This window comes from Sorex fumeus, unplaced genomic scaffold, assembly GCF_029834395.1.
Source record: "Sorex fumeus unplaced genomic scaffold, SorFum_2.1 ptg000054l, whole genome shotgun sequence".
Taxonomy (NCBI): domain Eukaryota; kingdom Metazoa; phylum Chordata; class Mammalia; order Eulipotyphla; family Soricidae; genus Sorex; species Sorex fumeus.
In genome coordinates, this window is record NW_026606111.1 from 7,926,261 (window position 1) to 7,949,166 (window position 22,906).

At 40.5% G+C, this 22,906-nt stretch overlaps 1 protein-coding gene across 2 annotated transcripts in view; it reads right to left on the reverse strand.

Moving 5' to 3' along the window:
* MAP3K7 (mitogen-activated protein kinase kinase kinase 7) overlaps positions 1–15,555 on the reverse strand; it is a 63,043-nt gene extending 47,488 nt beyond the window's left edge. For both annotated transcript variants that reach the window (XM_056125161.1, XM_056125160.1), the window contains exons 1-2: positions 15,255–15,555; positions 2,513–2,623 (exon numbers count right to left, since the gene is read on the reverse strand). In XM_056125161.1, coding sequence (XP_055981136.1) covers positions 2,513–2,623; positions 15,255–15,374 — 231 coding nt within the window. In that variant the 5' untranslated portion in view covers positions 15,375–15,555. The remainder of the gene's footprint in view (positions 1–2,512; positions 2,624–15,254) is intronic.
* Between the last annotated feature and the right edge of the window lie 7,351 nt (positions 15,556–22,906).

Below are 22,906 nucleotides of genomic sequence, written 5' to 3' on the forward strand. Positions count from 1 at the left end.
TACTATCAGATAGGTTCATTTGTCTTAAGCCCTAGCCAAAATAGCAACTTGACTTCCAGTTCTCATAGTTTAGTTGGGTGACAGACACGTCAACAAATAAATAAAACAATGGGCAGAGCCTAGAACAGGATTTATGAACAACACACAATACAGAGAAGAAATTAACTTTGCCAGCCAAGTTCGGACTGTACCAGGGGTGAACTAAGCTGTTGTCATGCCCAAAGAAGCCATGTCATTGTTGCCATCATCATCTGCATAGCGATCGTTTAATCTACTTATTCAATGTCAGGTCCTGGAACTTAGAAGATATGTGCGGCAGCCAGGGTCTGAATTGTAGCCTGTCTGATTTAATGTTACACACTTCCTATGCACTTGTACTCTCTTCCCTACTCCCTACTTACATCTCTTGAATTTAGTAAGTCTGACCAAAGTCACTGTTCTAAAAAGAATAGAAGAATTCCTCTCTTAAATGGTTCCTCCACTTCCAACTTCAATTGTGCTTCATCTAATGATTCATACTGAGTTCTGTGAGGGAGCTGGGCTTTCTCTTACACAACATCTTAAATATCTATTAAGGTACCCCCAACCCCTGCCCCAAAATGCTCTTTGCTTTCTTTCTGCTCAACCCACTCTATTCTTTTCTGCCCTCTGCCCCCAGCTCCTTCCTCACTTTTTTCTATTACTTAAGCTGTATTGCCGGCTCATATTATTTACTGCTACCAGAAAGCTTTCTCTTTCTGCACTCAACATTTGAAATCTTGCTCTTAACAGAAGGATATTGCTATTATACTCATGTATTACATATATTTATATTTCATCTTATTATAACTTTTGTCAAAAAAACTTCAGGGAGTATATTACTGAAGTATTCTTCCTGCTCCCTCCCCAAACCTCACTAATAAGAGTTGGGGAATTTTTTGCAAGGCATAAATTAGAAAGGATGAAGAGAATATGAAATGAGAAAACAGTATATTAAAAGAAAGCAAAAATCTGACACAACAGATTGAAAAAAGCCAATTCCTAAACTGGAAATGACAAAAATGGAAAAGCAACCTGGTTTATCTTACAGAAGCTCCAGAAGACTGGGAAGTAGTGGTAGAACCTATGCAAGAAAGCTAAAAAAGAGTGAGCATGGGTTAAAGTTAGGATTTTAAAAGATCCCTTCCCTGATTTCAAACAGTTCAGTAACTATCTCTTTTTCATCCCCCAAATTAGAGACTGACTCTATAAAGAAGGTAAACAGTCTCAGGATTGGGGAATGCCAGATACAATTAAGGGATGAGATCAAAGTAGTTCTCTCTGGGAAACAAAAATTTGATAGGAGGCTCTTTAAATTACATATATGGATAAACTTGATTTTTTTTTCCTCACTCATCTTTTGAAAGCGCTTTTATTCCTAACATTTAACACATATTTTTAAATTTTTTTGAAACTATAACATAATATGACTACATTGAAATTATATACAAAAATCTTGAGTAAGCAAGACGAAGTTCAGATTACTAAGGTGTGTATGTATATGTTTATATATATGTATACATATATACTACTAGTTCTCTTTCTTCATATGACATTAAGACATTACTCAGAACTTCTAAATCCATCCACCTAATCACAAATCTACATATCACAATTAAACTATTTTTCTATGTTAATATATTTTAAGATATCATGATATATATATTGAAATTATGATTAAATAAAGTCAGATATAAATTCAGAACATTTAAGAGTTTTCTTACTCATTGATCAGTGAGGTTGATATGTGACTCAAATTTTCTTATTTAATGAAATACTGTGACCTAATATATAAGCCAGCACAAAAGTATTTAAAATAAACCTAAAAATACAATAATTTGGTAATAACTGAATTCTTCACTAAATGAACGAAAAAACAAGTGAAGAAACTCAATATAAAAGAGAAAAGCTTAAATAATTTTTCTTTAAAATAACCATGTTTAGTGCTTGAAAATGTGGCTTTGTGGCTGAGTATCTGCCCTCTATATGTGATTCCCAGCACCACTTCATACTGTCAAGTAACTCCTGGATCACCTGAGAGCCAGAGTACCATGTGATCAAGTATGCAGGCAGTGCTCCACTACAGCTACAATAACGAAAACAGGGGAAATAAGAAAACAACAAAGTCTTCATTTAGACAACTGTTTTAAAAGTCAGAAACCAAAGTATAAAATCCTCCCTCGTAATTTTAGATACTATAAGAGAATACCATTTCTTTTCTATTTTAAACTTTAAATTCTATGCCCTGAAATAGATCTGAATTACTATGAATGAGAGTACATTTTAATTCAAAAATGAATTCCTGTATGTAGTTAAGTCTCATCAATCCTAATTTTTCATAAGAATTAAGAGCATAAATGAAAACTGTTCTTCTGTCATTAAATTTGGTTTAAAAAGATTGTTGGTGTTCAGGTATATAAAGAATGACATTCAGAAACCCCACTTACCCCCAACTCACAGAACACCTGAAATGAGAAACGAAATCACAACTTACCTCTACAATGAAAGCTTTCCTCTCAGATTCACTTTCTATCTGCTTAATTGCAACATCTTTTGCTCGCCACTTAGCTTTGCAAACAACTCCAAAGGCTCCTCTTCCAACAACCTATGTAAAAGCAGAAAAAAAAAATCAGAAAACAAATAGATCCAGCCGTACATACAGCAATTAGTCAATATGAAAGACTTACAAAGAAATCACTATTTGGATTTTCACTTGCCCCTGAGAAGTATGTATTTTCATAAACGGAGATGAAAACTAGGCTGGAGATATAAAAGAGCTGTAAGGGACTTGCTTTGTGGCCTCTGGCCAACCTGGATTTCATCCCTGGCACACAGAGGGTCCCCACAGCCCCTCCAGCAGAGATCACTAAGCAGCTAGGTGCTGCCCAAAGCAGAAATAGTACAGATATAGTAAAGTATTCTTCTCTTTCTTACAAAATGTATGGTTTTTGGGACAGAGTGATAGTAGAGCGGGTAGAATGCTTATCCTACACACAGCTGTTTCAGGTTTGATCCCCAGCATCCCGTATATTCCCCTGAATTCACAGGACTGATCATGAGCACAAGAGCCAGGAGTTAATTCTAGCACCACCAGATGTGACCCAACAACAACAACAAAAAATAGGTGGTTTAGACACTTTCAATTTTCTGAAATAAAACCAAAAACAAAATCAAGAATTCTGGAAACAGAAAGTAAAAACAAGCAAGATAGGGGACTGGAGAGATAGCACAGTGGGTAGGGCGTTTGCCTTGCACGCGGCCGACCAGGGTTCGATTCCCAGCATCCCATATGGTCCCCTGAGCACCGCTAGGAGTAATTCCTGAGTGCAGAGCCAGGAGTAACCCCTGTGCATTGCCGGGTGTGACCCATAAAGCAAAAAAAAAAAAAAAAACAACCAAGCACGATAAATGAAGGTTTGGAAAAACAAAAAGCAGCAATAGCTAATGAATATATTAAGCTATCTTAGTTATAAAATTAAAAATAGCTTTATGAATGGAGATGTTTCCAAACTTATTTGGCCTTGCTCCCTGCTCAGTGCTCCCCGGGAAACTTACCTTCCTTAAGCAAACAAATACAAAGTACCCACTAACGTAATACTACCTTAAGTTATTATGGCCTCTGTGGGTCATTCCAGTAACTTGGATAGGGCAGAATGGAAGGGGTATGCAGAGTATTGTCTCTTTAAGGAAACACTGGAATCAAAGTATACCTCAGATATAATGCAGGTTCAGTTTCAGAATGTACTTATAAATTGGGTAACTCAATAAAATGAGCCATACAGGGGCTAGACAGATAATACAGGACATAAGGCTTGCATGCAGCCAGCCCTGGTTTAAATCCCAGAACTTCATAGAGCACCTGGAGCACCACTCAGGAGTCACTCCTGAGCACAGAGCCAGAAACAGTCACCGAGTACCACAAGATGTGGCCCCCATCTTTTGCCCTCCCCCAAATGAAGTCATGACTTTTTTTGGTTTCTCACTACATATAAGTGTTTACCCATGCTTCAGAACTACTCAGAAGGGAGATCACTAGAGGGACAAAGGCTAAGATAGTCAACGAACTGTGGTGGAGAGCAAGTGGTTCCTGGGCAGGGGTGGAGAGGAGGGTTTAGTATGGTAACAAAGTTGGAAGAATTGTAAAACTGTTTCCCCAAAGCATAGCTTACATTTACAATATGGTAAACTCTATTAAATGAGCTACAGTATTATCTAGAAAGCAATTAAATACCATAATTTGAAAAGTAGTTTACTGCTAATTAGCAAAAAACAAAGAGAGCACATGCCTTTGTTAGAAAACTGGCTTGGGTAATAGTTCTTTGTTATATTTGTTAAGAGCAATAAAAAGCAGCACAATTAAACAGGGTTTTTTTTTCTATAATTCATCAGGGATAGAAAATAGAAAGGATAAAAATATAGATGAGAAAATACTGGTTACTGTGAAATCAATGAAGTGTGATATTAGTTAAACAAGGGAATTATAACTTATCTAACAATAATAGATGTTACAGAATAGATGAACCTCAAAAACACTGTGCTAAGTAAAAGAAGTCAGACACAGAGGATGTGTGTTTTCAAAAGTCCAGCGGTGCTCTATCTCTCCCGCCGCCTACATTCGGTAGTCTCACATCGCTCCCCTCACCCCGGGGAGGTTGATGGTGAGGTAGGCGAAGGGAGGAATGAGGGCCAAGCTGGTCGGTATCAATTGTAGTTTATTCCAATCTTCACTCCCTTCTGTTTCTCTCTCTCAAGCCTGAGTCCCTCTCACTTCTGACTCTGCCCTCTGGAGCCACAGCTCGAGCCCGAGCCCGAGCCCGAGCCCGAGCCCGAGCCTGAGCCTGAGCCCGAGCCTCAGCCTCCACCTCAGATCCTACAGTCTTAGTTTATATAGCAACCACGTAGGGTGGTGAAAAAAAGGTGGGATCAACAAAGAGAGGTAAAACCACTCAAGGAGATTAACTCAAGGATAAAATCTCATCTAAAGAGATTATTCCAGATTACTAGGAGATCACTTCAAGGGTAGGATCCTAACAAAGGTGTGTTCTTTCCTCAGCTAGTAATCTACTTAAATAGTTGTAGTAAATCTAACTTCCAATATTTCCAGCAATGTCATTCTGTATAAGCACATTAAGAGATTATAAACTTATAGTTTCATTCTTCCTGAGGACATTTCACTAAATATTCTGCATCCTCAGGCCAGGTTAGTCTTCCTAGCCCCAGTAGGGTCCTAGTCTCGTCATTACTTACTTTTGGATCATGACATCATTTGTCCACGATCATGCCCTCAACATAGAGTTGAGTATTGTGGCGCGTTGGCCTGGCCCATTTTGATGCCAGGGTAGCTCACAACTTGCCCTGGGTCCATTCAGTCCCTCGTTGGGACCCTGCTTTGGGGGTGCTAGAAACTAAGGGCAACTGAGTCAAGAAAGCAGATGCCCAGGAGTAAATATTATTCGGAGTCAATCAACTCCCAACTTACAAAGCATAATATTAACTGTCTTCCTGTGTCCATACAGAAAGGACATTGCTTTAAGGTAAACTATGCAAAAGACATAATTTACAATACAAGTTCAGTGTCCTTAGAAGGATCTGATCTTACAAGTTAACAGAATCTGATCAGGGAGAAAAGGTGATTAACTGGCTGGGGAGGAGAGCACAGAGAAGAGTTTACAGATAAACAGAGGAATAGGAGTGACTCTGGGAGCACTGTGATGGGTGTAACCGATAAGTCCCAGCTCCCTGTGGCAATGTTATCCTACAAGAGACAACATATTATATGATTCATTTATATTAGTATGTCCAGGCTGGAGCGATAGCACAGCAGGTAGAGCGATTGCCTTGCATGTGGCCGACGGGGCCGACCCACGTTCAATTGCTCTGCCTTTGATTCTTCCACCCCTCTCGGAGAGCCTGGTAAGCTACCCAAGAGTATCTCGCCCACATGGCAAAGCCTGGCAAGCTACCCATGACGTATTTGATATGCCAAACACAGAAACTAGTCTCACAATGTTACTGGGCCCACTGGAGCAAATCGATGAACAATGGGATAACAGTGACAGTGATATTAATATGTCCAGAAAATGCAAATATGTACCGAGAAGATTGATCACTGGTTGCCTCAGGCTGAAAGTGGAAACTGGAGTTGACTGTAAATATTAATGATGAAAGAAGTGATGAACATGATTAAAAACTGGCTTATAGTGACAGATGCACAGTTGGGTAAGGGTGAATTTTATGTGTAAAATAGATCTTATTTTGTCAAGTTATTCAAAAGTAAAAGATTGACCATGTACTGTTATTGCTGAAGCTAACTAATGAGTACCAAGAGTTTCACTGCTCTCACAATAGTGTTTTTATGTCTGAAACTTGCAATACATTAAAAAAAAAAAACGATTAATGTTTAATACTTTTAAAAACAGTAAACAGGGACTGGAGCAATAGCATAGCAGGGAGGGTCTGCATGCAGCAGACCCAGGTTCGATTCCCAGCATCCCATATGGTCCCCCAAGCACCACCAGGAGTAATTCCTGAGTTCATGAGCCAGGAGTAACCCTGTGTATCACCGGGTGTGACGCAAAAAGCAAAAAAAAAAAAAAAAAAAACAAAAACCAGTAACCACTAGGGCTGAAGCAGCAGTACAGTGGGTAGGGTACTTGCTTTGAACAGGCCACCCTGGGTTATACCCCTTGCCAAGAGTGATGTCTCAGCAGAGAGTCAAGAGTAAGCTACAAACACTACCAGGTATGCCTCCCCAGCAGACAAAATTGAAACAACAGGCCCTAAAACAAATTTCAACTTTATGGCAACTTTAGGCTAAGTATGGATGGACAGTAGCCTATCATTATGATATTACTATGATATATTACTATGACATAACAAAGTATTTTATTTGTAACCATGTATTTACAAACACATAAAAGCAACTGGCACTTAGGCTGGTGTTCCTGTTTCACTTTCCCATCTTTAAGAAAATCCATACAGAAATTCCAAACATCTGTCTTGTGGATTATACACTGCCACAAAAAATTATTAGGTGCATATGACTAATTGTGAAGCAAAAGTGCCACCTAGTGATAAGATGATGCTTGACTCTGAGCTGTTGTTTTTATAATTTTTAATTTTTTAATGGATCACTGTGAGATACAGTTACAGACTAACAAACTTTCGTGCTCACGTCTCAGTCATACAATGATCGAATACCCATTCCTTCAGCAGCGCCCATTCTCCACCACCAGTGTTCCCAGTATTCCTCCCCCACCCCCTCCCTCCACCTCTGTGGCAGGTGGATTCCCTTTATACTCACTCTCTCCTTTAGGGTGTTGTGGTCTACAATGCAGGTATTAAGTGGTGATCATGTTCAGTCTATAGTCTACTCTCAGTACACATCTCCCAACCTGTGACTCTTGAGTTTTTTACTTAAAAACATGGGAAACAAAATAATGGGCAAATGAGGATATAAAAAACTTCCCTTTTGCTTGAGAAAGTAAGTTCTGTTGAACATTCTGAAATATGAAACAGGTGTATTCTAATAAGATGGGAGTTTATGACCTTAAAACTTCCACACCCAATGAGGGCTGTTAGGCATTTTATATGTATGATAAAGCAAGGGGTCTAAAATGCAAATAAAGTCCAAGAACCCAAGATTACATAAATAATCACATGTATAGGATATTTGCTATGAATTTTTTTTTAAAGGATGACAACAGAATCAGTGTTTAAAGAATAAAGTTCTGTGTATCAAAAAAGTGGATTCCCAGGGGCTAGAATGATAGTACAATGGATAGGATGCTCATCTTGCATATAGCTGATCAGGTTTAATTACTGAGCACAGAGCCAGAACTAACCTCTGAGCACCTCTGGGTGTGGCCCCATAAAAAAAATCCCATTTTTTCAAATGGTATAAATGTAGAGCAATTAAGGGTACCAAAAAAAAAAAAAACAAAGACAAAACATGATTGCCACTCAATGCCTCTTTTGCAAACCACAACACCCAAAAAGAGAGAGAGAACAAAAGGGAATGCCCTGCCACAGAGGCAGCGTGGGATGGCAGGGATGGGGGGTGGGAGGGATACTGGGACCCGTGATGTGGAAAATGGGCACTGGTGAAGGGATGGGTACTTGATCATTGTATAACTGAAACCCAAGCACAAAAATTTGTAAGTCTACAACTGTACCTTATGGTGTTTCACTAATAAAAATTAAAAAAAAAAAATTTTTCCTTTGCCTTCTTGAAATGAAAGCAAGGTAGAAAATAAACTGAACAATACCTGAACAAATTTTTACATATAAGCTGAAGAGGGCCAAAGTTGAGAATTCAGGATAGTAATTAAAGACATAGTCACTCCCTCCCCTTTCCAGGTTAGGCTTAAGAATTTGAGCGCAGAAAGAACTCTTCACGAGATCCTGCTGAAGAGGCAGCCTCATAAAACAGAGGGAGCTATAAATGTATACAAACAGTGGCAGCAGAGATAGTAGAGATACATAGAGGTTTCCACAGCCCCAACAGGACATGAAAATGGTAATACAAACACCGAGAGAAATGGAAAACAAAAAATTAAAGAATTAAAACATTTTAAAGAGCAGTGCTATAGCCTATGTTGAGGATTCAGTAGAGGGATCTAGCTGCGCCCAGTTGAATTTCAGATGATTAATGACACTCCAAGGGGGACGGCTAGTCAGAAGCAGAGGAAAACAGGGAAGGTGTCCTGCTTTCAAGGCATGAGAGTGAGGCTTATGCCAAGAAAACAATGACGTCCACTTGTTTACACCTTTAAAGGAGTATTTCTCAAATGTCTACTATATTTAGCTACTGTTGGGGATACGAGAGCTGTAGCAACAAATAAGACAAAAGCCTTGGTTGACATAAAAACTACTTTCTAGTGAGAGGGGCAGGAGGGAGGAGAGAAGATAATGGAGACAAAAATGTTAAAAGAAAACCATGTGCAGGGCTGGAGATATGACTCAGCAGCAGATCTCATGCACTGCAAGTGTGAATCCATGGGTTCAATCCCAAGCAGCATGATAACACCCAAAAGTCACATGAAAAACAGTAAGATGAGATGACAAAGACTCTGGTAGACACTTCGAGCTAAATTAAATGAGAAGGGCACTTGAGAAAGTTACTAATCTGATATATGAATGACACAAGAACCAACAAAATAAGGCACTCTGAGGGGGAAAAAAGACTCTCCTATACAACAATATTTGAACTTGGTATTTAATATTTGGCTATAGCAGCATCCTAGGAAACCATGACATCATGAATCAAGCCCAAATCCTTTTACTGCTTATATTTTTTAAGGAATACATATCTCTATGTCTACACATTGTCTATTATTTTAAACAAAAAGAAGCAATATAAATTTACAAAGGATACAGCAGTTTACTAAGTGCCGTGTTAAGGCATGTATTGTATGTGTGTGTTTGCATATATGTATGCACACCTCCTCTCCCAAATTTTAGATAGTTCTGCAAAGGCATTGTTCAGAACAGTGACATTTCAGTGACCTAGAGAAATACTCAGAGTGTTCTGTGGGCAGTACATAGTGGAATAATAGAAAAATAGTGTGAGATACGGGAAGAGAGACAGACATAGACTGAATCTTGAATGGCTCCCTGCATCACAAGGAGTTTAGACTTCAGTCTAAGTACAGTGAAAGCAACCAGAGACACTTGCAGAAAGGTGTGATGTGCTTTACATAAAAAAAAAAAATTATTCTAGCTCTTATGTGAAGGACGTATTGTAGGGAAGAGTACACAGAGAAAACAAGTCATTGGCTCTAACAGTAGCCCAAGCAAAAAAATGCAAAGAGTGGTGAGGACAAGGTTGTAGTGGGATAGACAAATGGGCACATCTGCTGGAGTGATAGCAGTGAGTAGGGCGTTTGCCTAGCAAGCGGCCGACCGGCTTGACCCGAGATCTATTTCTTTGCCCCTCTCGGAGAGCCTGGCAAGTTACCGAGAGTATCTCGCCGGCAAGGTAAAGCCTGACAAATGGGCACATCTAATGTTTCAGAATTAAAAGTTTGCTAAAGATCTACATGCTGTCACAATAAGGTAAGAAAAGATATGAATCAAAGATAGTCTATATTGAACAACAGCATAATGAGAGATTTAAAAATGGTGCAAGCAGTTAAAAAAAATAATGAAGACTTGGATTGCAATATAGGCTTTATGGCGCTTGCTTTATCTCCACATGACTAGGATTACCCTGAGCATCACCAGGAGTTACTCCTGAGCACAGAGCAAGGAACAGCCCTGAGCATGGCTGAAAGTGTGGACCAACACCCCTCACCTAATAAATAACAAAAAATTCTACTTTAGTCACACAAAGTTCAAGATGCTAAATAGATTTCTTAAGTGCAGTTTTTTTTTTTTTAAAGTCCAAACAAGAGGCTGGGAAAATCAGGCAGGAGATACAAACCTGGGAGAGTCACAGCATTTAATCGGTATTTCTAGTCAATCAATTGGATGAGACCACCAAACATTATTTATACACGAGGGGATTTGAAGTCTCTTCAACACCCAGAACACTAGCAGTAAAGAAGGAACTGGCAAAAACTGACAAGGAACAGTCAGTAAGGTAGCAAACAAACCAGAAGCCAAGAATAAAGCAGAGAGCATAGCAATGCTTCAACAAGACAGACCTTCAAATGATTCTTGATGTTTAAGTATGACAGTATTTAGGTTATATTAAAGACACAGTAAGTAGTAAGAAAGTATTCTCAGAGGAAATCTTAAGACCAGTTTCTTAAACTGTGGGTGGCGACAAATCTGGCAATACCAAAAAGTTTCTGAATGTGCACTGACCAAAATGAATTCAAAATCAAAAGTGTGATGAATCTAAGGTGTTTTTGACATGACTTGTCTGAGAGCATTTCTCTGGCAAAAGGGATCATGAGTGGAAAAAGTTTAAGCAGCCCTGTCTCAGACCAAAGAGCCCTCCCCTGTGACTAACACTAGTGGAAGCTTTCCGGAGCACCATTTAGGACAAGGAGAAAGGATAATCCTTATGAGCCAGCCAATGTTTTTCTTGACCCGTGGCTAAGTCAGTAGGAAAGATCATCATAAAGGGCAAGCTTAGATACGCCAATAATTGAGGAAAACAATGAGAAACCTAGCATTCCAACTCCGAATCACTGTAAGAAAGCCACTATTTACTTATACCAATTTCTAAGTTCATATAGAAAATATGCTTTTAGGCTTGCATTTATGTCTCAATAGGGTTAAGTTTCTTTGACACAATATTATTCTAATTATATGGAATGGCTGCTTTACCCACATTCATTTTCACCGAAAGCATATTCAAAAACTATCTATCAAATTTAAAAGCATCTCATACATCCACCAAAATGGGAAACTAGAAGTAAATATTTCAGATATTTTTCACAATCTCTTATCTATAAAAATAGAAGAGAGGAATGCAAAGAGGACTTTGGTTTTAAAAGGGAAGTTAATTTAGAAATATTGACTTCTAAATTTATGAATGCTTTCTAAATTAAAATGTTCCCAGATTAATTCTATTATGATATGCATTCCCTTTCCAATGGGTTAGGCTTCTTGGTTTTGGGTCTATCACTTTAGTTTTATATAGTAAAAGATTTAACTTCTGGATTAAAAGTAAAACAAGAGTATGAGATGGTGTACAGAATATTTCCAGAGTTTACTGTTGAAAGGCACAAAAATCAAAACCAGAATTTGGTGTGTTTTAAAGAACGCAATTTCTTTAAACATGAATTTCCTTTGGATTAAAGACTCCTATTCCTTCATCCTGGTCAAGTTACTTTAAAAAAGAAAATACATACTTAAATAAAAAGGAAAAGGATATACTCATATGTGCTTTGGCTTACTATGAAATAATTTTTGTTGTTGTTCTGTTTGGGGGCCACAACAGCACTGCTCAGAGGCTACTCACAGCTCTGTGCTTTGGGGGATCACTAGGGGACTAGGGACCAAAGCAGATCCTAGACCAGCTTATTAAGTTTTCTTTCCAGCTCCCAAACTCATAATTGTCCCCAATTCATGTTATTTTTAGTTTAGTGACTATAGCTGTCAGTTTGGTTTGACCCTGTTCTGTGAAGCATGTGAATGGACCCTGGCTATGCTATCAAAGCCCTTGCTAAAAAAACGGGAACATGACAAAACAAGCACAGATCTTACATTTATTAGTTATGACTTTGAGCCTCCAACTATTTCAGAACTTCAGTATCTATTAATAAACTGTGGCCGAGAAGAACTGCCATCTGCTGACAAGACAGACTTCAGAACATGAAAGTAAAGTTTTGGTTATTCATATTAAAAAAAAAATTACTTTCATGCAGTCCTTTAAAGTTGTCATTAAGACATCTGTCCCAATAACTGTCTGTTCTTTAAAATAATATGCCCATGTCACCTTTTAAGACACACACACACACACACACACACACACACACACAATACAGTTATCTCTGTGGTGTTATCTCACCTCTTCATTGTGAAAACCATTCCAGATATCTACTGAAGTCAATGGCCATTAAGTTTCATAGAGAAGACCTCAATAATAGTTTTGGGTTTCCAAAACTGGCTAAAAAAATCAATAGCTTCAATTTATTCAAAACATCACAAATTAGTTTTTTCTTTATTATCACCTGCTTATATATGTATAGTCTAAAACTGTAAAAATGGACAGCTGCCTATTTTTTCTATTTTTCTCTTTAAGACAAAATCATTTTGTCTCTAGGGATGCTGCATTGCCTATGTAAATGAAAAAATTAAAAACAACTACGTGAACGTGGTTTTGTCTTGCTGCAGTTATATGAAAGTTCAAAAAATGTGGTTTACAGCACCTTTCACCTTTGCTGAACAAAGCTACCTGCTAGTTAATTATTTGGAGTCTACTGGTATCAACTTTTGGAAAGCGGATAATTTATTTCTAATATAACTGCTTTAGCTAAAATACTTGAACCTCTAGTATGATCACATGTAATATAAGTGACTCAGACAGGTAATAAATCCTCAATTTTATGCTATGATAACTTCACTTACACAGACAACAAATATTTCTAGAATTTTTTAAATAGTAATATGAAATAGTAATAGGTGCCAGCCATTAGAGTTACAGATGAATAGAAAGCACATTTTGCTGGGGATATACAATTTTAGTTACTGTTAAGTACCTTGAAGGACTAATAGCACTGACAAGATCAAGGTTGCTCAGAAGTAACTATAAAAGTGATACTTGAAGTGGTACTTGAAGAGCAAAAAGGCACCAGCCAGGTGACATTCTGAGAGAAGAGTCTTCAAGCAAAGATAAATCATCTAAGTGCCCTTTTCCCATCTATGGCACTGTATTCAAAACCTAGTTTAAATATAGTAAGAAAGAATGAAACACTAAACGGAAAGGTCTTTGGAAACAATAACCTAATTTAAAAAAATAAATTGCTGTGGGAGAAGAGCAGCCAGATTACAGGTTTCCTGCCTAACTTTCAGTTCTCTGAAATTACAAGAATCACAAAAAGTTTTAGAAAGTAGTGTGTGAAACTCAAGTGGTAATAATGAAATTATGTAAGTCCGCGAAAACATTTGGTAGATCATAAATACAAGTTATCATTATATAACAATTTGTAGTCTACAAGCATAGCAGCTCTCCACAAAGTAGACGTAAACATTTATTTTAAAAACCGCAATTCTTCCAAACTGACTCACTGAATTTTTATTCTTAAATAAGAAAATTACCCATGAAAGTTGTACCAGCTACCCACTTCTGCAAAGAGAATTTAACATAGAAAAAAACATAACACACAATCTCTCACTTTCCCCTTCACCTCCCTTTTCAAAACTCTGGAACTTCTTTTAGCAATGTGACCTTAGAGCAGGTCACTGTTCCTCTCTGGAACTGGTTTCTTAGTAATAGTGCAGGCACCAAGGTAGAGTCTAATAGAATCTGTCATACTGATGAGACGAAATGAAATCAATATCCCCAATTCAGTTATGGGAAGCTTAGGTCAAAGGAAACGTGCTTGGAAATCACCTGGATGTGGCACAGCTGATGGGATGAACCTTTGGGTTACCAAAGGTGGTCTTCTTCACACTTATATCTCCGGTGAAAAAAACCAGGTGGTTCTCAGTGCCCTCCGAGATTATTTTATGCAGTAAAACAAAATCTGATAACCCATTTTTCTTCCAAAGTTTATCTGTTGAATGATAATGTTCTCTACTTTTTGCTTGCCACTAGCTAAGAACAATTTTGGGTTTTTATACAGACATCTCTTTGAGTCTAGAATATAGAACATATTAGAGTCTGACATCATGCCAAGGGCTATGATCTCTCTTTTTAAAAATGATACACCATTGGTAAATGGTTAACAAAAATGCCATTTCCAACCAAAATTCTTTTAACCCTTTCTCAAGCGTGTCATTAAAACACAGACACAGAGATGTACACACACACACACACACACACACACACACTTTTTTACTTTTTGAACTGTCAGGATTCGTAGAGACAGCTTACTTGGTAACACTTGGAAAAGCAGCCTTGCCTATTTGGCTCGAAAATTCCACTCTGGTTGTCAGCGAAATCATTAACCCATAAACCTGAACCGGCTTTCCTTAACAAACCCCAGGGGGTCACCGAGCATATCATTCAGGCAACTCAACCTGCCCGATGACGGCAGGTACGCCCCCCTCACTACCACAGGCAGCGACCAAAGCCACCCGGGGCCGAGGTGGGCGGGGGGGGGGGGGTGTCCGCTTTGACTCGGTTCGACCCAGCGATGGACTTGACCAGCCCAGTAGGCACTCGCGGGGAACGGCCGGAGCCAACAGCCCCTGCCACCGAACCACAATACTGGGTGTCTCGGGAGCCCGAAACGCCAAGACGGCCACGGGCTCCGGGGATGACTTTGCCGCCTGCCGCTGTGAGAAGCGGGAGAGTCGCCCCGTGTCGTGTCGTGTCACCGGCTCATCCTCCTGCGGGAGCGGGGAACCCGCCAAGCCTGGGCACCACCGGACTTGAGGCAAAACTCCAGAGGGGACCAGAGGGGAGTCTCCTGCGCCGCTGTGGCGGGGTCAACCTGAGGTGCTTGCGTGTTCGGGGGTGGGGGGAGCTGAGGGGCGGAGGGAAAAGAGACCCCCGGGACAACCCCCCAAACACACACACACACACACACACACACACACACACACTCTCTCTCTCTCTCTCTCTCTCTCTGTCCGCCAGTTACTGAGGCGGGAAGCAGTCGGGTGGTCGCTCTCACCTCTTCCACCTCGATCTCCTTGTAGTCGATCTCTTCAAAGTTGAGCACTTGGGAGGGAGCTTCGATCATCTCACCCGCAGAAGAGGAGGAGGAAGAGGAGGCGGCGGAGGCTGTAGACATGATCTCTCGCGGAGCCCGGGAGGCCCGGGGAGGCTGCCGCCCCGACGCTCCCGGGGAGACCCGCGCCCACCCGCCTCCGCACCGACCTTCAGCCTGGAGCCACGGCGATCGGCGGAAGGGACCGAGGCTGCGGCCACAGCCGAGTCCCCGGCTCCGGCTCCGCTGCGTTTTCCGCCGCCGGGCCCCGCCCACCGAGCTTCCGGTTCCGGGCTGGACTCGGAACCCGGAGGCGGGTGGGGAGCTCTTAGGAAGACGTGGGGAGGGGCGGTGCGTTCTGGGGGGGGAGGGGCCTGGGAAACGGGAAATAATTCTGGGGACCGAGAGCGAGAAAGGAAGGACGGATTTGGGGTGGGGTGAGGGAAGGGAAGAGGCTGCGTTGGAAAGGTTGGAAGAACTTTCGCGAGATCTTTGTGGGAAGAGCTGCCGCAGCCGGAGGATCCCGCGATAACTGAGCTCTGACGTAATTAGAAAGCGAGCGGAAGCGGCGCGGAGCTTGACGGAATATCCGCTGCGGTTGGTTCCTGAGGCGGCGGCGGGAAAGATAAAAACCCGGGTGCTCGCCGCGGCTGGGCGGACTCAGTCCTTCGCGGCCCTGCTCCTTTTTATCCGAGAGGCTGGAAGACGGGAGCGGGAGGGCGGAACTGAATTTCTGTCATCTTTCCGCCTCAGCCTCTGCCGGGTCGGCTGAGCTCGTGAGCCAGGAAGTGCGCCTAGTGCCGCTGTTCCTCAGGACCAACAACAACCCTGACAGATTGCGAAGACGGTGGGAGAGCCAGTGAGCGCGGGGAGGAAGGGACCAGCGCTGTTGGCCGAAGGAGTAATAAGTTTTTTTGTCTTACAGAGGCGTTTGTAAGAGGACTTCATTCACCCCGTTGTTTTTTTCTTTTTCTTTTTTTTCCTCCCTCAAGTTGACGCTTATGTTAGTACACAGAGCAAGTGCGGAGCAGGCACTTGATGCCAGATACTCCACATCCGTCATTTGATCTTCAGCAATAGCCTTGCAAACAAATGTGTTTTTGCTATCATTTTCGGGACTGATTCAGAGAGGGAACAACCATATAAACGACAGCTCTCTACGTCTCAAAGGAGGCTACTGCTACCCATGTGAGCCGTCAACACAGTGAAATTAGCTTCTAGAGTTTAGGCAGGTTGACTTGAAGAAAAGTGGGGTTTGAGATGGAGATTTGAGTTTGGAGAGAGAATGCAGCCGTGAAATAATACAACTTGCCTTGCTACTGGCTGACCAAAGTACCATCAGAAGCACACTTAGGGTCTCCCAAGCCCTATCAGCAGTGTGGCACCAAAATAACAAAATATTAAGAATTAAGGATTAGGAACAGAACTCAGCAAGTGGTCAATTTCAATGTGAAATTGCATTTCAGGAAAGAAAAAACTGGTAAGGGGCAAAGTAAAAAGAAATGTGGTCCAGAGGGAAAATTTCCACTTAGGAAGTAGCAAACCAAAATCTGTACAGAAACATTAATAAACACGTTTGCGAATGCAAATCGGCCATTGGACTTGTTAATTTAAAAATTGTTACAAATTCTTGAATTCTGTCATTTTAAAATTTGTAATTCTGTGGTGAGGCTTAGTGATTGGCGAATGGAAAATCTAAGGAAAGGAATAATCATTTCTTCTAAATCATTTCTTTTTGACAGGCTCCAGATGATTGTACCTGGGGTCTTCACAACATAAAACATTCTTAGAGTGAGATGACCCATTCTTGCCCAGTGCTCAGGCTTTTCCTAATTTCTGGAACTTTTGGCTCCTCTATTTAAATGTGACATAAATCCTTAAATTTCAAGGATTTCCATAAATCTTACTTTATTTTTTGCTTTTTGGGTCACACTCAGCGATGTACAGGGATTACTTCTGGCTCTACACTCAGGAATTAACCTTGCTGGTGCTCAGGGGACCATCTGGGTTGCTGGGAATCGAACCTGGGTTCACCGTTTAGAAGGCAAACTCCCTGTTTGCTGTGCCATTGCTCCAGCCCCTCCATAAATCTTTTAAGTCATAAATTTCCAGAACGAAATTAAAAAGTTTTTGCTCACCACAAATAGATTATTCCGTGTGCTTTTTTTTTTTGTCTTTGTGAATGATTTCATCACCCTTGTCTCTCCAGTCAGAAATTGGGACTCTTTTTCAACATATAAAACAACTCTTAAGGAAGCAAATTTATGTTAATGGAATAACCATGTTTACCTTTTTTATTCCCAAAGCAGAATAGTCATCACTGTAGGTGTTCATTTGATTTCTCTTTAAGAACTTGATCTTGGTTCCTGAATTCTGCAACTAGGTGTGATGAGATTCTGCTGAATTAAGGAACAATGTGTTCCACCTTCTGTATGAATGACTGATGTTTTCCAGTTCTCCCTTTCTATAAGGGCTGGAGTGATAGCACAGTAGCACGGCGTTTGCCTTACATGCAGCTGGCCCGGCCCACCTGGGTTCAATTCCTCTGCCCCTCTCGGAGAGCCTAGCAAGCTACCCATGACGTATTTGATATGCCAAACACAGTAACAACAAGTCTCACAATGGAGACATTACTGGACCCGCTCAAGCAAATCGATGAACAACAGGAGGACAGTGACTGCTATAGTGCTCCCTTTCTGTGGAGTACAAGATTAGTTTCCTGTACCCTCAGTTTAAGTCTATAACCCTTCTGGCAAAGTGTTAATCACTTTATCCATGATGCTGATCATATTTTCTCCCTAAGATTTTGTTTTAAAGCATATTAAACACAGAAGAGTTGAGATGTTTTATTTATGGTAAACATTTTGCTATATATGTTGCACTTTATACATTTATTCATGTACCCATACATACTGCCATTCAAAGTGAATTTTATACATGATTTTGAACATTGTCTATTCCAGTACTTAGATATTTTATTTGTTTGAACTTCTGATTTTAATTTTATTAGAAAAAATTCTTTTCCTATTTGTTTGCAGACCATTTGTGGGAGAGGTAGAGGTTACTCTGTAGTCATGAGGTGCCAGGAACCCAGAACCTAACACATACTAGACATATGCTCTACTGCTTGAGTCATATCCTCAACCCCATGTATAAGAATTTATTTTTTATTGAGGTGACATTAATTTACAAAAGTGTAAATATTTGTTCATATTTTTAGGGGTGCAGCGTTACCTGGAGCAAAAGTACAGTTTTTGCCTTGCATGTGGCCAACCCGGGTTCGATTCCTCCATCCCTCTTAGAGAGCCTGGCAAACTACCTAGAGTATCCTGCCTGCAGGGCAGAGCCTGGCAAGCTCCCTGTGGTATATTTGAAATGGCAAAAGCAGTAACAACAAATCTCACAGTGAAGACGTTACTGGTGCCCGCTCAAATCCATGAACAATGCGAGGATAGTGCTACAGTGTTACCACACCACATTCACCACAAAAGTCAGTATCCCTTTTCCACAGTTGACAGAACTTTTCAGTCTAATGCCCTTTTCTCCCACCACTATTTGTAACCTTAATTCTATAGTCAGTCATCAGGTTTGTTTTCACTGGACATCTATTCCTTTACTGTTTATATACTCATCACTTCTGTATGTGTGCAGTGTTTACCTTTTTCTGGCTTATTTTGTTTGGCATAGTACCCTACAGTTGTCTCCAGGTTGAAGTAAAAGCAAGATTTCATCCTTTCTAATGACTTAGTATTTCTTTGTGTATATTTACCACATCTTTTTCCACTGGTCTGTCATGGGGCACTGTTTTCAAATCTTGACCATTGTAAATAATACTACAATGAACATAGGTAAAGGTCCTCCCGTTGTTCATCAATTTGCTCGAGCAGGCCCAGTAACATCTCCATTGGAGACTTTGTTGTTACTGTGTTTGGCATATCAAATACGTCACGGGGAGCTTGCCAGGCTCTGCCATGCGGGCGAGATACTCTTGGTAGCTTGCCGGGCTCTCCGAGAGGGGCAGAGGAATCGAACTCGGGTCGGCCATGTTGGCCACGTGCAAGGCAAATGCTCTGCCGCTGTGCTATCGCTCCAGCCGAACACAGGTATGCACATATTTTTTTAAGTTAGTGTTTTGTGTGCTTTGAATAAATGTGAATGGACTTTCTGGATCATTTGGTAGTTGTATTTTTAATTTCATGAGAAATCTTTATATTGGTTTTCAGAATATCAACTAATTTGTATTCCTACGAACAGTGAATAAAAATTCTAAATTTCCCTTTCGTTTAGGTTATTTCAAGTTTCCTCTTTGTTACCTCCAAAGAATCCTGAGGTATACAGATCTAATCCAAAGAAATGAGGGAGGAGCTGAATCCACAGTTCACTTCAGTTCAGTTTTCGCTTTGTACTCTAACTTCTTTAATTTTCTTAAATTAAGGACAAAAGCTTGACTCTTACAGTGTCATGACAATTTTAGTCATCAGTAGGTTTTCACAAATTTCCAGAGAGAAAATTTATACTCAAACTAGATGATTTTTGTTGTTATTTTTGTTTTCTGACCATAGCTGGCAGTACTTACTCTTGCCTCTTCACCCCGGAATTACTCCTCATGGACCCAGGGAGTGTATGGCATTCTGGAGATCAAACCTGGGTCCACTGCATCAGCAAATGCTCTACCCACTATACTATCTCTCTGGCCCCACTTTAAGATATATTTGATGAGATAACGTACACACAATATTAGTTTTCTTTGCTACTAGAACTGTTTCTTAGCCCTTTTAATATTTCTTACTCCCTAAGTAAATTTTCTTAATACTTTTTCAAAGGAGATTTATGATATGAAAGCTGTATGTATTTATACCTTATGCACATGAAAAGAAAAATGTATGTTTTTCTTTGAAATTTCACCTCAGAGGATATCACCAAATGGGAATGTATGTTCTGGCAACTTCTTTTCCCATATGACATATAACAAGGTGAACCATAGCAAGAGTATTTTTTTAAATAGTTATTTTGGAAGAGTAGGGAACTTTTCTCTTATTGAAAACCCTATCCTGGGGCTGGAGAGATAGCACAGCAGGTAGGGTGTTTGCCTTGCATGCGGCCGATCCGGGTTCAATTCCCAGCATCCCATATGGTCCCCTGAGCACCACCAGGAGAAACTCCTGAGTGCAGAGCCAGGAGTAACCCCTGTGCATCGCCAGGTGTGACCCCAAAAGCAAAACAAACAAACAAAAAAACCTCTAGGCAATTATATTCTTAAGGAATGGAGAACAAGAGGTTTAGGGTTGAAAACTCTTTTGTCTAACTTAGGTCTGGTACTTAGGAAAGCAGGAACTTTGAGAATTAGAGTTTCTGCTAACTGAAGGATAGTCTGAAAATTCACAGGTGCACAAGCCAGGGAACAATAGGTATACAAGCAATAAATATTCATGTTCGTATGCGTATTCAGGTTCAATTCTAGACCGAGAGAGACCTAGGAATCTATCTTTACTCCCTGTTCCCAGAACGGAACTAGCTCAAATAAACAAAATGCTACTTTCCCCAAGAAGTTAAGAAACAGTTTTCTGCTTTACTGTATTCAGATCTGCAGTATGCTGAGGATGGCCACTCCCTTAGCATTCTAGAGATTTTCAAGAAGATGCTGCTCTAGATTAATGTTTTTCTTTGATATTTGAGTTTTTTCCATACTTTGTACTCCCCATAAGCTCTTTTCATACCATTTGCTTCCCAGAGAGGTGCTAGAAGGATAATTTCAGGTGTGTTCCAATGTAACTTTTAATGTGTGTGTGTGTCTATAGGTAGAATAGAATTTTCTGGAATTCTCTGACATCACATAAATTGACTTTCTATTTGTAGCTAATCTTCTTACCTTTCCCCAATGAAGCCAGGTGCAAGACAGTTGTTTTGATGTGTTCTGCAGATAAAATAATAATTTCTCTCAAAAATATTTTTATTGAGTGAGACTATGTGGTTTACAATACTGCTATTAATGGTTTCTCATGAACACAATTCCAATACCATACCCATCACCATTTTACTCACTCACCCACCAACTGCCGTGCAACTCCAACAACGGCCAGGATCCAGAGATCATCACACTCAGCTCCTGGGAGAGAACAAAACAGAGTCTTCTACCCTATGCCTGACTGTCTCCACCAGGGCCCAACAGCTGAAGACCACCGAGGCCCAGCCAAGGCCATACTGAGAGCACTCTCCACACACTTGGATGAGCCTCACGCATAAAAGAACTGACAGAGGAACCCAGGTGTGTGGGACCCGGGGCTGAGATCTCCAAGCCTGTACAGTTTGGGACTGGACCTGCCAGTAACTAGACAGTTACACCCACCAACTGCCGTGTAACTCCAACAACGGCCAGGATCCAGAGATCATCACACTCAGCTCCTGGGAGAGAACAAGACAGAGTCTCCTCGCGGCCGCGCGACATCTTATCATCTCATTCCTAATTCGGTCAAACTGGCAGGCTACCAAATGTAACATGCCCACACGGCAGAGTCTGGCAAGCTCCCCGTGGTATACCCAATATGCCAAATACCAGTAACAATGATGGGTCTCATTCTCCTAACCCTGAAAAAGCCTTGAATATGGCACTTTAAAAAAAAAAAATCTCAGGGCTAGGACGAAGAAGACGTTACTGGCACCTGCTCGAGACAATCGACGAACAACAGGGTGGTCGTGATCGTGATGATCGTGATTTTTCAGGAGCCCCAATGCCCCTCAATTCCAAACCCTGTTCACCAACTCAGTTGTGTGGATCAGTTTTCCTGTAGTATTGCATGTACATCCCTCCATTGTTTCTGAAATACTTAATATGAAAATTTTCAACTGGTTTCAAAATCCATTCATACTGTCTCAAGAAATTTGAACATTATAGTCAAAAACTATCTTTTCAACTTGATGAAAACTCTGTTGCTTATTAGAGGGAAAGGCAAGTGTGGGTGGAAGGAATAACCAGAGGGAGATTTTTGTGGTGAAATTGCTCTGTAATGCTGGTGGCAGGAGTGCTGAGTATTTTATAGATATAGAAGTATGAAGCTAAACCCTAAAATTTCATAATATTGTTAACCCCAGTGATAAATCAATAAAATATTAAAAATAAAAAATATAGCACAGCGGGTAGGGCGTTCGCCTTACAAGCGGCTAACATGGCCGACCCGAGTTTGATTCCTCCGCCCCTCTCGGAGAGCCCGGCAAGCTACCAAGAGTATTCGATATGCCAGACACAGTAACAACAAAGTCTCCAACGGAGACGTTACTGGGCCCGCTCGAGCAAATCGACGATCAACGGGAGGACCTTTACCTTTACCACTTAAAAAGAAAAACCTACAGTCTTAATAAATTTTAAAAAGTTTATAAAAAATGTTGACACTTATTTCCTTTTTTTGGGTGAATAAAGTTTCTCCTTGATGATAGCTATCAGTGATTTGAAGAAATCTGGGAATAGAGAGATGACTCTAAGAGCTAGAACACATGCTGCATGTGGGAGTATCAGTTTCCATCCTGGGCACCACTCAGTTACTTGGCATCACATGGTTCCCTGACCACCACTGTATGTGCATATCCATTAATACATATTTTTTAAAAAGAACTTTGAAGAG